Genomic DNA, 15,771 nt, shown 5'->3' with positions numbered 1-15,771 from the left:
TTTTTTTTTACTGCACTGCCTTTGGCCACAACTTTTCTATTGTTGTTTTAGTGCTAGCAGATGCAGTGTCTTCAGAGCTCCTACAAACCTTACCCCACCCTCCTCTTCCTACCTCCCCTCCCCAGAAAAAAACATCCCACCCTGAACTTTATGTGCAATAAAATGGAGCAAAACTCCCAGCATCTACTGGAAGCCTAATAACCTGTTTGTTCAGTTCAAGCCTTCTGAAACCATTTGTTTAAGATAAGCAGGGGCGGAGATGTTTCTCGAGGGCAGAAAAGGCTCTCGAGATAAAGCCTATATGGAATGATACGCTGATATCGCCAGATAATTTCTTTTTCTCATAGCCCCAGTGTTGTTTTTTCCGTCTGTCCTGTAGCTTCTCTCAGTGTTTTTTGTTCACTCTCCAAAACTGCCATTTTGAATTCAGGCCGTCTCTGTGTGCTCTAGTGTTGGCATTGGAGAGCTGCACACGTTTGTCCTGCATGAACATCAACGGAAGTGCGTAAATAAGTGAAAGTGAAGACAGTTGCTTTGTAGGGAGAAGTTTCACATCTGAAAGTCAGACCGAGTCAGATGGACGTGAGCAGCACAGAGACAAAGCAATGGACTCTGGACTTTCCTAGCCTCTTGGATTTTTGCCAGATCTTGGTGACATGCCTGACGTATTGAATTTGTCGAGCCCTGTCTACATTTGCACTTGAGACTTCTAGAAGTGGAGGGGCAGGAAGGAGAGTGTGGACTAGCGGTCAGGTGTAGATGAAGTAGGAGTGCTCATGTTGCCAGGGAATTGCTGTGGCATTCCAAAGAAATCCCTGGGAATTGTTAAGTGAGGGTGGTCACAGAAGCAGCAGCAGAAAAAAAATGCTTTATTTCTATCTATCTCCTTGTGAGTGACCAGCATCAGTAAAACTGAGAAAACTCRTCCCTCCCTCCAACTTGTTAAATTAATTCTTAATTCTGCTGCAAACRAAGCGTGAGAAAAACACTAGCAAGCCTCAGCCGTGGGGAGCTTGATAAGTGACCATTTCTCTCCTCTGATCTCTAGCCCCACTTCACCATGTCTCTCTCCAGGCTGGTAACTGCAGGTTAACGACTTCAGGAGAGCAGTAAGACGCCTCCTGAAGGGGAGTTTGCTGAGGCGGTAGCGGGTGTTGAAGGGGAGGGCAGGAGCGAAGGAGGCTCTTGGGTTGCTGCAGGAATGTCAATGAGATCTTGAAAGCTTTTTGTTGTTGTTATTCTTTCATTAAACTTTTATGTAAATGGCACTGTGGCACCAACGAGGCAGCTGCCGTCTTGCTGGGTTCTTATGGGCGGGTAGACGGGGTTAAGGGTTGTTCAGGCGTGTTCACTGGGTGCTTGAAGCACAGGCACTGGAAAGAGCAGCCGTGAGAGTGTGTGTGTGCGCGCGCGCGTGCATGCAGGTACATTTGTGGATACGAGCGTACGCCAGTAAAAAACCACCATGATCCGTGCTGACAAATCGCAGCAGGCCTTTAGTGGGGCTTCTGCCGCTTTCTAACCTTCTGCAGCATCCCATCCTTTGCAGAAATCTTCATCGGGCTCTCTCTCTCTGACTCGCTCTCTCCAAGCCATTTTTACATACCGTCTTTGATTTTTCCCTGTGTGTTTTCACCAATTCAGATAAATCACAGACTTCCCATAGCATATGCTAACTGGCCATACGACAATCAGCCAAGCTTGCCAGACATCCCTTTTTCTTCTCCAAGAACTTTTGTCCCCCAAACATCTAAAAAGAATATACACATCACATCATACCTGATCTCCAGGGGACTGGCAGAAAGCAGACTGCTGTCCAACACCCCTTCTCTTACAGAGCTCTTCTCCTTTCTAGTTACAGCGTACGTGTTTATAATTTGAAGCCGATGTACATGTAAATACATTTGAAGTCCCATGGGCTTCTCAGGTTCTGCTTGAAGTTTACTACCATGTAAACCGCAGAATGTTTTGCTCCAAAATTAAAAATGACCCCTATTAGCTATACTTCCTAAAACCATGAGCTCCTTGTTCTTTCTTTTTCCCGCACCTCTTGCTTCCAAAACTAGCAGCTTTGAAGTGGGTTGTTTGTTGCATTCTCTTCAAGCCACCTGGGAATAAATATCAGAATAAAACCACTGTGGAAGACAGACCAAATATGATTTTACTGCCCACTGACAAGTTGGGAACCCGCATTTGAAAACCCTGGGCACCATGGCTCACCAGTATCTTCTGGCTCAGGCAGGAAAGCAAAACATCCTTCTTGGGTAGGTCTTCTTGTAAACCCATTGCAGAGCAGAGGGTAATGAGTATCTACCCATTATTTCTCTTCTGCCTTGCAGAACGTATCCCTTTGGCTTCAGTGATTTCAGCTTCATAAAGTGTCTTATCTATCTCCTGCCCTGGTTTGCTGAAAAATGGAAGAGCTGCATTTCAGCTCCGCACTGTCCTCAGCAAGTCAGCTTTATTGAAAGCATTTTCATTGCTGTGTTGCCTGACCTGTGGTGGGGAGCAGCTACCAGCTAAATCGATGAACCATGTCGTAAATGTACTTACCTTGCACTTGGGACTCTGTCCCGCACCACTCGTGCAGCGCCCTCGGACTCGTCCGTGCACCCCACCCTTCTTGGAAGTGGCTGATATTTCCTTTTACATCAGCGTGCTGCACAAAAAAAGTCGACTTTTCTCTTTCCAAAATTAGCTCTGCTCAGGCACCAAAATAGACAAGAGTGGGGACCAATGACTGTTTTTTTCCAAAACATTGTCTCATGACTAGGACTAGGGAAGGGAACTGCTCAGTCGGAGAAGGGAGATTTTTGATTTTCCTAACGGGGACACTAAGTTCTGTTCTGTTCGGGCACGTGAAGTTTCCAGATGTGCTCTTTGCATTCGGAGGTTTGTGTCCATGTAATTAAATCACGTCTCACACCTACATTTGCAACCAGAAGAGTCGCTAACTTGTGCCCGCTGTCGGCTGGCAGAGCTCTGAGGAAAAGCAGCGGTGTTCTGCGAGTAGGAAGACAGGCAGCGACGCGTCCTTGTGCGTGCGCTTCCTTGCTGGGACAACCAGAAGTAGAGCCAGAAGGACTTAACGAAGGCTTTGCTCCTACAGAAATCGGTGCTTTTGGCCCTTGTATTCTGAAGAGGTGGTTTCATTTTTCAAGCTCCGGGTAATTGTATTTGCACATGTTTCTGCAATGCAGCTTAAATTCTTAAAAATACCCAAGCCTTAGCATGCTCTGGTAGTACGACATTTGGAAACAGTCTCACTGAGAATTATACTATTTTTAGCCTGGTTTCCTAAACTAGCAGAGCTTATGTGATTGGGCTGTCTGTGGCTGCTCCCTCCCTTCCTTCTCCCATTAGCTTTGGAACCCATTGGCCAATTTCAGGCAAATACTCAGAGAATTGGAGATCTCAGAGAGACAAAGCTCCGCCTGTACATTCAGTGAAAATAACGTTGATCAAATAGATGAGAAAAACTCCAGTTGCAGCCCTCAGTAGTGAAAAAGCTTCAGTGTGCTTTTTAAGCTAATAGATTAAGCACCGAAGATTCGATACAAAAATAACTATGAGGTGTTCAGCTGCAGGAAAAGCTCAAGTCAAGTCCTGCTTAATAAGTGATAACCCAACCACAGCCACAGGAAAGCCACCTTCCAACTTTCACTATTCCCAAACTTGCTCTCCTGAATCAATCGTGCTATATTTGACTGGTGAGGCAAGATCCAAGCAGCATGAAGAGTCCTCTTTCTGATGCTGAGTGAAAGCATGTAAGCAAATGACTGCAGAACAACGTATTTCACCGAGCAGGTCCTCAGTGGACAAGCAGATTTGCAAGAAAGCTCATGCAGCTTCATTTAACGATGACCTCTATACCACTGCTACCACTCGTAATGTGGAGTGCTGTGGCTGAAGCGATACCACTGAGTATTAAGGGTGTTTTAATAGATGTTTCAAGGAGAGAGGGATGATCTGGTCACTGAGAGCTGAGTTCTACTCCTGAGAGTGCTTTACAATGCCCTTGCTAAACTGCGCAATCTCTGTGCATCCAATTTGCTCGGGAAGCATAAAACTGAAGGAGAAAGTTAAAAGAGGAACTGCCTGTGGTCTGTAACTTCCCAGGAAACAACCTTCTTCACAACTGCAGGTAAAGCACGGTGTAGATGCGTTAGCCAGTGGCATGACTTACCCGTGGACTTGGAGAATTCTGCTTTGCTTGAACTCTCTGAAAAGAATGAACATCTCCTAAATGGCGAAGCTAGCTTCCCCCAAATCTGTAGGCTTGCTGCAGTAGCTACATGGGCACGGTCCTCCAGACTGTTGTACACAGATGGCTGGGCTGGATAGACAGAATAAGCCCTGCTGGTCTCGATATCGTGGAGGCTTCCTCAGGACTCCAGAAGACTGCCATTTGTTAGCATTCACAAAGACTCTTCTATCCTACTACGTCTTCCGCCAGATGAACTAAAAATATTACTGTATCAATAACGGCTACTAAAGTTAATTTTTTAAGGATCCTTCCACAGAGAGAGACAAAATTTTTTTTACATCAGTGAGTTGCAGTGTCATGTGTCATGGCTGCTGCATGATTACAAACATTCCTGCTCACACCTTACCCTTTCCCACTCTGCTCCCTCATGGCCCTTCTCACGTGGTGATTCACCAGCAGTCACTGCAGCTTAAAGAATAAGACAGATTGTTGTGGAAATAAAAGGAGCAACTTTTATAGGGCTTTTATTTCCGGCATGGGAAGTACAATACTACATAAATACAAATCATTATGGTTATGACAGCTCTGTAGTCTCTGGAAAACAAATAATACTTTGCTCTTATGTAATGCCTTTCATCCAGGAACCTCTGAGCTCTTTACTCACATTAACAAAGTCTCCCACTGCCCATAATAGGAAGGTAAATGCAGCATCCCTATTATCAGCTGAGCATGCCAAATCCAGGAGAGGGAACCCAGCACTTTCAGCAGAGTGAGGACAAGACAGACAATGAGCAGACTGGGCTAACACAGCCCTTCCACTGACTTGACTCAGGCAAGTCATCTCATGTCCTCATCATCTCTTTTGTTTCTGATCTGTGGAGTAGGATCCCACTCATCCCCTTCTCCAAGGGGTGACTGGGGTTCATGTCTGGCATTGGAAAGGCATCATGAGGTGCTCCACAACATATTTATTGACTTGCCCATGATAGAACCTGTGGGTTGTGGTTCATGTGCGCTCTGCTAGCTGAGCGATGAGCTGAGTGATTCTAACAAGCTCCAGTGCTGCTGAAATGCTGCTACAAATAAGTAGGAAAATAGTCCAGTAAAAGTGGATGAAGCAGCAGTTTAAGTGTAGTGGTGTGAAGCATCATGTGTGATATGGGTGAATTTCCTGACAATCATGTACTCTGGGTTGCACCGGTGTGTGTTGAAGTTCTCTCTGCTGCATGTGGCTTCTCTTACCCAGCAATTGCAGATAACTTCGTTCCCTATTCATTGTAACGGCCCTGGGAGGATATAACAGATAGGTGGATTTTCAGAGCTTCTTTGATCAGGTTTGAGGTACCACACTGATTTGTGTAAAGATGCTTAGCCAAGAGGTTTTTCTTTTACTAGGTCCACACTTTAGGTGTCCAGCTCTGTCTCACCCTGACCACCTACACTAAGGTACCTCCTGTAACTCAGAATTGATAATTGCCTTTTCCTCTGTTTTACAGCAGGGTTACCATCCTTTGCCTCATGAAGCTGAAATCGCACACACCAAAAAGCTGTTCAGAAGGAGGAGAAATGACCGAAGGTAGGTGAAACCTCTCTTGAATGTATTTTTTTTATCTTCTCTTCCTCACTGCACATCTGTCTCGTGGAATGTCTTTGGACAATATTGGCCTTTAGCAACTGGCACCATTGTATAAATGCATAATCCTTTATTTGAACATTAACCCTCTGGAACTGCAGTGTATGTCCATCCCACAAGTTGGTCTTTAAAATCTTGGGTATATCCTATATTGCTCCAGAGAGCTGAGATCCTCCTTCAGTGCAGGTTGGGGATACACCACCTTGGGGGAACCTGGAGCAACCCTAATGTTTAGCTGCCCTTGCACCAGATACCCAACTTCCATTAGAAGAGGCAGCTGGCAAAGTATTTTCCATAAAGGCTTAGAGTTCCAGGAACTTACTTCCTCTCTTTTGATTAAAAAGTGGAATTTGCTGACTTTCAGGGCCTGCTGCAAAATGTGTATGGTTGCAAGGGGTTGGCAGTAAGCATCAGACGCCTTTCCGTGGGAAGGAGTCCGCGTGCTAAGTAAGCAACCAGCTGAGCTCCTGTGGAATGGGTGATTTTAAATCTACTAAGTTAATTTAATTGTGCAAATTGTGTATTTAATTGGATAAATTGCCTGTTTAATTATCTGAGGGCATCTAGAGTCCTGCATAGGAACTGTGCTTGGGGTTAAATTTGAAAGTAAGTGAGGAATCAGAGAGGCAATTGCACATGCAGCTTTTCTCTGTGTGCACATTCTTATGCTATGGCTTAGGCTGCAAAGTCAAGACAGTAAACCCTGTCTGAGACCGGGAGCTTGCAGGGTTAATATTATTTAACTGGAAAAGAGTAGCCAATGTTTTCTTCAAGAATAAGCTGAAAACTGTGTGTCTGAGTTCTGATGCCTCACTGGAGCCTAATTTTTCGGGGCAGTCTTGCAGAGAGCTGCCCAGTAACTGTCAGCTTTCATCCCAGAATCACAGAACTGTCACTTCTTGAATCACTAACAGCTTTCAAAAAGCCACGATATAGTTAACTCTGGTTTGGTTTTCCTGAATTTGACTGAGTAACTGAAAAACAGCTGAAAAAAGTTTGCTCCGATGTTCAAGAAATATTCTTCTGTGGGCAGAGACTAGGCAGGGCAAGCTGGTCCCCATTGCGAATTTCCCCCTGGGCTTAGAGCAAAACTCTGTTTTTCAGTTTATTGTGTCATTCCTATAATTTGGATGGTTATGATGTAGGACTTGATCACAAGTCTCTGTCTGGTTTCGCTCGCTTTCATGTTACCATCCTTGAGGGTTTTACAGTTTCTTTGATTTAAGTCTAACAGTCTCATGGGGATAAATAAGGCCAAATGCCAAAAATGGAGGGCATTTGAGTAGTCCCACCAGAATAAGCTTGCTAAGGTGCTATTATGCTGCTATTGTGAAGTGGTGATGGCAAGCCAGGAAAGAAATGAGACGGGTCTGGTACTGGCGATCAATCATGCGTCTGTGGCTTGTGGTTAGTCAGTGGCAAATTCCATTTCCACTCCTCTTTTGGGCGCCTTTCTTTTTCCCTGTACCCAATTTAAAACAATTTTGTCTTGTGATTTAGGGAAAAAAAGAAAAAACTTGTTTCAGCTGGGTTGCACCCCTGCAATCACAGAAATACGATTAAAAGCAAGTTTCATTCTGTCTGTGTTGCAAGCCCGGGCTGGATTAGATTCATCAGAGCACTGCGCTGTGGTACCCAAGTCTTGAGTGCTTCAGAAATTGCAACGTGGATTGGACCTTAGTCTTCCCCTCTGTCTCACCCTGCTTGAAATGGATCTTTTTTTTGCCATCTGAAGACAGTATGTCATTGAGCTGAAGAGGGAGAAGCAGGCAGAACAGTGGGATCTCCTGTCTCATGTTCTGAGCAAGCTGAAATCCAGCAGGACCATCATGACTGGTTGCACCCTGACTTGCAACATGCAGATGTGGTGCTTCACCCACAGATACCCGCACCCAAGCCAGCGATGGTCTCATATGTAGTTGGCATCAGGTGGGTGTCCTCATCCCTGTGAGACCAGCTGTTGCCATAGTGTGTGCACAACCTGACACATGGGCCTTCGCAGGCATTGGGTCTCTGTCTTGGCCAGCCACGTGTTGTAGAGGTAGTGCAGATGATGAAGGCTTCGTGGCAGTGAGGACCTGCTGTCCAGGTGAGGCTCATACAGTGCTGCAGCAGATTACAAAACTGCTAAGAAACCCACAAAATACAGACTTCCTCAAGCCGTGCTGACGTGTCATGCCAGCGGCTCGACTCATGTAAACACAAACTCTTTTCAGTTGTCCCGTGTGACAGGACAAGAGGCAATGGGCAGAAATTGAAGCACAGGCAGTTCCGCCTGAGCGTGAGGGGGAATTTCTTCCCTGTGAGAGTGACGGAGCACTGGACCAGGTTGCCCAGAGAGGTGGTGGAGTCTCCTTCTCTGGAGATCTTCAAGGCCCACCTGGATGCAACCCTGTCTACCATGCTGTAGGTGACCCTGCTGAGCGGGGAGATTGGACTAGATGATCTCCAGAGGTCCCTTCCAACCTTACTGATTCTGTGATTCTATGAAGTGTGGGCGATTGCACGTAAGCACCTTTTTTACCAGCTGGGAAACCAGCCCGTTTTACAGCAGTAAGGATTACACTAGATGGATTTGTTTTTCTTCTCACTCTGTTCAGATTACCATGATAAACTGCCAGCAGCCAGATCCTTTGGAGATCATTCCCAACCCAAATGCCTGCCTTTCACTGGGAAGAGCCTTCTGGATACCTGAGATAGATTGTCAGTGGGTGTCAGACAGGTTTCATAATAGCAGTCCGCTTGGATAGCTGTGACTCCACTTTTCTGTGTACTAGCCGCGCTCCACTACTCCGTGACTGTGCGGAAGACTCTCCTGCTCTCTGCCTCAGTTTCCTTCTTTAAAACAGAGATTGTGCTGCTGGAGGGACCAACATGCGCAGTCCTGCCCAAGTCCTTTATAGACACAGACATCCTCGGTAGTGCTGTCTGTCAAGATGTAGAAAGAAAAGCATTTTTACCACAAAAAGTTAAGAAACCTGGGCAGAGGGAGCTGGAGCAAAACAGGTTCTTTTAAACAGTTATTCACACCAAAAAGGCACAGTCCCATCCCCCAGACCTCAGCCGGGAGACTCCAGCTACCTCCCACACCATCTGGTTTGATAGATGGCACTAAATCTAAGCAGCCCAGCAGCTCAGGATCCCGACGGCTTCATAACGCGTTTGGGAATGGAGCGGGAACTTGGGCTGCCGGTCACTCCAGTGCCACTTGAGATGCCCCAGGAGAACACTCGCTCTTTACAATTGATTTCCAGCAGTAAGCGAGATCTCAAAATTGTTATTTTATGTGAAATACACAGCAGAGTGGGAATAGGGGGGAAAAAAGGAGTCTCGCCGACTGAAACTGTTTTGCAGTTTAAATGCCAGATTGTATTGGAACACAAACTCGTTGCAAAGCTGTTCGCGCTTTATTGCAGTGCTATTATCTTAATATCCCAGGCATTGTGTTAGTGGAGAAAGGATTCATTTCATAGCTGGTGGAGCTGCACAGGTGGTATAAATATCCCTCTGCCGTAGGACCAGCAGAGGAGAGATTTTATTGCTAGTGAAACAGTTGGGAGTTACAGGCTTTTGTTTTAGACATTGTCTGGATGTGGAAAGACAAAATTGCAAAACCAAGCCCAGGGTGCTCTGCCAGAACCATCGACATCCAGCTTGAGAAAGTTAGCTGATTAGCTGAGAAAAATGTTTCGTGCCCGTTCTGCCATTGTTTTTATGTGAGCGAAACTTTAAGAGTGCTGTAAAACACCGGGCAGCTCCTCGCCCCTGCGCCGAAGCAGGGTCTCTGGGGTGCGCTGAGGCCTGTCGTATATTAGGCGGGATTTGCCCCAGGACATACGAGCTGTGCTGCTAAAGCCAGAAATAAAATCAAGGAGCTAAGAGCCCTGCAGATGAGGCCTAGGAGGCCTGGGATGGTATTTGAGAAGCAAGTGTAAATGCCTGAATGGAATGGAAGAAGAGCCAGTTTCTTAGAAAAGGGTTAGTAACAGCATGGTCCGTGGCCGAGGGGTGGGAGCAGGGTTAAAATGCAACAAGCTTGCTCAAAAAACAGTGGTTTTCTTGATTTGTTTGTTAAAAACAGCTGTGGCCCAAAAGCCTGGCACAAATGCTTCTGGTTTTCATTATACAAGTTTTTTCCTGAATTATGCAGTTTTCTCCTGAAAGAGGTGAACACAGCACTGACTAGTACCATGGACACCATAAGCAGATGTTGCATGTTCACCCCTCGCCCTTGGAGTGCACCCAAGRTGGGTACACCCAGCTCTCCTTCTCCATGACCCATCTCCTTGGCGCAAGGATAACATGTCCGGCACGCCTGCAAGGCGCTAGCTGGAAGTTCCCGTGCCATGTGGATGAATGCCTCTAGGAAGATGATAGTCCAGCTTGCAGATATGTAGGAAAGTCCAAAACTAACCTCTGAACAAGTTCAATCAATCTGCAGATTCACCCTACCTTGCCCGATAGGGCATTTAGCCTTCAGGTTACTGGTAATTTTTATAATATACCCGTCATAAAAAAACTGATAAAGCAAATTTGTATCCGAAAGTCTGCCTGCTTTGTTTCAGGCAGTCTTCTAAAAGACTGGTTACTGGTTCTCCTCACAAGCTGTAACGTTTTCCACCCTGGTCTGCTGCACAGTTGTTAAGCTCAGAAGAAGCTAAGTCTTGGACTAGTGAAGCACCTTTTGTTTCTCATGTAAAATGACATTCATGTTCTGCCATGTTATAAATAGTTCAAGTCACCACTTTGTTCCTGTCACCTTTCCTCTGGAAAAGGTATCACCAAGTTGCATTTGAATTCATCTCACATAGCATTAGATTTCTACCTTTCACTCCCTGCATTGGCAGTTGAGGGGGAAGCAAACCCTTCCAGGCCTTGAGTCATCTGGCATAATTCAGAAGTCTCCTTCCCGAGGACGTGAGCTGTGCTCTGCAGCTGCCTCTTTCTGCCCAACGCCTGCGGTTGTGGTGGCACCTGGTAGCACCCTACCCAGGTACAGAGGTACAGGCAGGTTCTGGATATCAGCATCTACGTTCACGTGGACAGTTCCTGCCTGTTGCATCAGTAACTGGGCCCCACAGCTGTCAAAAGCTTGTTATCAGTAAAGCGTCTGATAACTGTCGTGTTTCTTCATAGGACAAATCTGTTTCTTTCAAAAATGGCTGGTGTTCCAAAGTACTTGATAGAGCATTGGAAATTTATGGACAGTCCATCCTTTGCTGAAGCTTGTCCTGTCTTCCCAAAGAAAGATAAAAGTTGGGATGAAAAATCAAACCTTTTCCCCTTGCCTTCAACTCAGTTTCTTTACCTCCTCCCCACTTGTTTTCTAACAGAAGAAGAAAAAGTTTTCAAAATTACCTGGGATTTTTTTCTGTTAGACCTTTATTTTTAAGTTTTCAAACTCAAGCTTCAGAAGCGCTGTTTTAATGCCCTTGTTCGTGCACATGCAACCATATTTCTCTCCTTGCTCCTGGGAGCAGATTAAAGGTGACATTAAAACAGGCATTGAATTTCCCATTTAAAGAACGGTCAGTGTGGGTCTGTTTGGCAGATTTTCTATAACACAGATCAGCGTTAGAGCACATCTGGTTCAGGGTTTAATTGTGTGAGGTTTTGTAAAGGAGATGACAAGGTCCTTGTTGCAACGGGCTTATAATCAAGGAAGCAGAGCAGGGAGAGGTATCACTCTCTCCAACTCACGCTGCAGAAATCTCCATGCCCTGTGTTTTCTCTGTAGGTTTGGATGCACAAGGGGTAACTATTCACCTTCTTTATATAATGATGCTGAGGAAGGGCATCGCTGCTTAATGGGATCATGGAAAAAGCACAGTAGAGAAAAGTATTTTCATAATTGTAAGTGTGAGCAAGGGTTGGATACCAAACGCTTGTCTGCTCTCTGCTGCCACACAAGACCCAGCTTACTTAGATATCACCACAGGGAATTTGATTTAACCTCCCAGAGGCCACTGCCACTATGGAAGTGGTTATCCCAGGGTGGCAGCAGTACCTCTCATGCCCTTCCCTCTCACAAGTAGCCAAGAGAAAAGAAACAGTGCAGGAGAAGCACGGTGGATCCATTTCTCAGGTGCTGTCCTCTAACTGAGCTCTCTCTGCTAGCTGAGCGCAAACCATGGTGTCCCTGTGGAGCTGCGCTATGAGTTTGGCACACTGCTTTTCAAAAAAATTCCTGAAAACACCACTTGTTAAATATCTGCTGAAAGGCTGCAGGTCAACTTGTTGCTGCATGCGATTTCTCAGGTTTCCGTGTCATCCCAGGATGGTGCGTTCTGAGGTGTTGTCTGAGTCCCTGGTGGGTTTTAGGGCCATCAGAGCAGCAAGTTCTGTATGTCCCCAGCCACGCTGGCAGGGACCGCGCCAGGCCATTGGAGAAGGACTTTCACCCATGCTGCTGTTGAGATCCTTCTCCTGTCAGATGTGGATTTAGGAGATGCATTTTTGCATTCTAAAGCCTTGTGTGGGGATAAGGAGATGGAGCAGAAAACTGCCTGATTCCTTCCAATTCTTACGTGAAGTAAAGAAGTGGGACGAAGAGGTTCTTGTGGTTTCCCTGCCTCTTCTCAGCATGCCCCAAATACTTACTGCTTTTGATAACAGGATTACTAAAATGTCCCCAAATTTTCTCTTGTGCTGTCCCAGTTTGCTTCCTACCGTTAACTTGGCTTTACACTTAAATGATCAGGAAAAAACAGTCTGGATTATTTTTTTCCATGTTGTTTTTGTTTTTAATTAGATTCAGAGCTGGGGGAGGCAGAAATATCCTTCTTCCCTGGAGAGCCCCAGGTGGCTGTCAGGGACAGTTTCCTCTTCCTGAGACTCGAGAGTTGTGTAAGCGCCGCTGGCTTGTTCTGCTCATGCGAATAGGGTGAATAAAGCAGGGCAGTTTCCACATTTGAAGGTCCCATCATGCCTCTCCTGCTCTCTTGCAGCAGCCCAGTGTGGCCCAAGGCAGCCAGCAACCGCGGGCTCGGGGCCAGGCAGAGGCCGTCCAAGGTCTGCCAAGGAGCGTAGGCAAGCTGTGATATATTTCTTTTCCCATTATATTTTACTTTACGGACCCTCGGGGACACTCAGCCACCTTCGGTAATTAGTTCCACTGATTAAGCTGCTTTTCCTCTTGTGGCAAAGTCCCTTTGTGAAGAATTTTCAATAGACACCCGGCTCAGGACACTGTTCCTGTACAATTTCCTTTCAAAACCCCATAAAGGGTATCTTACCACTTTACCCTGTAATAAACATTGCAGGAATCCACTTTACTGACACAATTCTGCAAGGGCAAAGTCTCCGCATGCTGGCAGCCAGCGGCAGGAGGGGGAAGCCAAGGGAGGACGGGTGGAGAGAGGAAGAGGGAAGAGTGGGAGCAGGCAGCAGAGGAGATAAGCTAGGATGGGAGTAGCACAACTGTGTGATGATGGAGCAGGGTGAAGCCTTTGGCAGGGGGATTTGGGATGAGAGATAAAGCAAGAGGCTTTTTTGGATTTGAGAGTGGGGTTTCTTTTGTTTCTTTGCTATCTGTTAATGCAAGGATCCAGGGCCACCTAGGGAAGTTAACAACAAAATAAAAGCACAGAAAAGGAAATGCTTCTTCGCACATCTCTACTTGTTTCGCCTTGCCAACAAAGGCTGGGAGCGGATATGGATGCCCCAGGGGTAAACATCATGGAGGAGGAAGGGCTATTTATGCTGAAGAAGAGTGTCACCACGAAAACCCACTGGATGAAACCTGACCATTCACTTGTACAGGCTGGAAATCGGAAGGTCTAGCTTGATTACTGTCAAGGAAATAAAAGAAGGAAGGAATTGGAGTGGTTTGGCCCTCTGTGGATGGTTTTCTGTGCAGAGCCAAGGGACTGCACTCAGTGACACAAGGCCCTTCCAGACCCCTCTTCTTGTTCACAGTTACTCCCATACATTGCCCTCACGGGAGGCTACCAGATAGATACAGCTGAGAACGTATGGAGAGCTGACAGTGTTTCAGACCGGTTAGCATGTTTACTGCTGCTTGGGCAAGGCAGTGATGGACTAGGACTGAGATGGTGTCGGGGGGTCAAGAAAGTGACCTTTTCTACTCATCCAGCCTGCTGGCCAGACATGTTGGCATTGCACAGTCCTTGCTGCTCTTCCTTTCAGGCATCAAGTGGAAGCTCCTGCCAAGGGTCACCAAACCAAAAGCTGGTTCCCAGGAGAAGGGGACTGAGAACAGAGAGTCCAGATGAGGATCCTTATTGAAGGAGCATTTCTGGAACACTGAATGATCAAAAAGCCACCTTGTGATGACCCATGGGTATCTGGCTGCGAGTGCCTCATTCTGGGAGTGGAGTGGCCAGTGCTGTACAACTGTACTGCTCCAGGACTGGCATCGACTGGAAAGCACTGCAGCTTCTCTTGAATGCAAATCTAACCTCACAAGCCCCACAGGCCTTAGGCAGCCCTATACCATGTCTTCTTATCTTTTCAGTGGCCCTGCACTGAGCTGGTGAACATCCAGCAGGGCTTGGTAAAGCCATCTCAGTTCCTCTTGGCCCCAAAGCTGAAGTTCAGCAGCATTTATATCCAGCGACAGTTCTGGACAGACTCTTCCGATAGCTATTTGCATGCCCCAGCACTTTCCCCAAAGCAGTGTGTGTAGGGTTTTGCCATTACCAAAGCGGTCCATTTAAAACACCAGTAATAGTAAGGTGCAGCAGCTGGTATTTAGCATTTATCGGAGAGTTTGTTTTGACTGTCACCTGTGTCTTAATCTGTGACACAGTGATGGGGTGAGTAGGGGTTTTCCACCCAGCTGCTCTGTTTGTGCCGTTTTGATCAGGACTAAGCCTTTATGTAATGAAGAGGTCAGCGCAAATGCGCCCAGCCATGAGTCACCTATAAAGGCAGATGGTGTGGCTGGAAGCCTGCTGACAAAACACAGCACGAAAGGAGATGCTGTATTTACAGCTACTTTCCTGACACTAACAACAGTTGACAGAATTTGGTCTTTCATGCCATGCAAGGAAAATGTACTTCTGTGAATTCTGGAGCACTTTGTGAACACAGGTTCTTTAGATAATGGCAGAGTTGCCAGAAGACTAATGCAAAGATGAAAAAAATCCTTTGAGAGTTCAACAGGACGTATTCTGCATGAGCAGGACTTTGGGACGTGTGTGTCCACCACTGTTCTTTGTATCTGCTTCATTGTGCCTGTATGGTTAGCTAAAGGAGTAGTACAGAAGGGGTTAAAAGTTATTCATCTAAGCAAATTTAATCCTTTCCTTTCATTATTCCCTTTTCTTTAATGCCAGGAGTCAGTGGCAGGAGAAAGCTGGGTGCATTTCCCAGCTGCAGGGTTGCCACCTCTCTGCTGAGAGCAGCTTTGTTGTTACATAAAGTCTGCACAACACAGGGCTCGTTCTTCAAATTTTTTTATATTCTTGGTGACTGAAGTGACTCCTGTTCTGCAAACTAAATTTAAGTAGAATTGCCAGGCTGCCAGTGGTCTTTATGGCATCAGGACACTTTTGCAGGTTGTTTTTTCTCCATCTGTGCAGCTGACTGAAAGACTTATGTACCAATGTCAAAACATTTTATTGTTATGAAACCTCAATAGAAAAAGAATGGCCTGCTGGATAAGCTCAGAGTTTTAGGATGTTACTTCATAGAAGGTAAAATAATTGTTCCAGCAAAACATCTAAGAGAAATTTTTGCAGTGTGTATGTCTGAGGTGGAGGGACAGCCGATTTCCTCAAAACTCAGTATTTGTTTGGTACCCCCTTTCTGTGTGACAGCAGGGGCTGTGCCGGAGGACCACATCTTTGTTAACCCTGACAGTTCCTCCCTCTCTTCTTTTCTACCCCTGCCTGTTCTCGTGAGAGTTGTTTTCCAGGCAGAAGGGAAGGGACGTCCACCGCAGCTGCACAGCTAGGATGTGTGTTAG

At 46.2% G+C, this 15,771-nt stretch overlaps 1 protein-coding gene across 3 annotated transcripts in view; it reads left to right on the top strand.

The window, feature by feature from the left end:
• Nucleotides 1-15,771, top strand: part of CTIF (cap binding complex dependent translation initiation factor) — a 198,948-nt gene that overhangs the window by 102,635 nt on the left and 80,542 nt on the right. For all 3 annotated transcript variants that reach the window (XM_085322151.1, XM_085322150.1, XM_085322149.1), the window contains one exon: nt 5,704-5,783. In XM_085322151.1, coding sequence (XP_085178277.1) covers nt 5,704-5,783 — 80 coding nt within the window. The remainder of the gene's footprint in view (nt 1-5,703; nt 5,784-15,771) is intronic.

Source organism: Rhea americana, unplaced genomic scaffold (genome assembly GCF_003343005.1).
Source record: "Rhea americana isolate MKP2758 unplaced genomic scaffold, rheAme1 scaffold_75, whole genome shotgun sequence".
Taxonomy (NCBI): Eukaryota; Metazoa; Chordata; class Aves; order Rheiformes; family Rheidae; genus Rhea; species Rhea americana.
The sequence above is the reverse complement of the archived record's forward strand: the minus strand, read 5'-3'. Positions and strand labels throughout refer to the sequence as shown.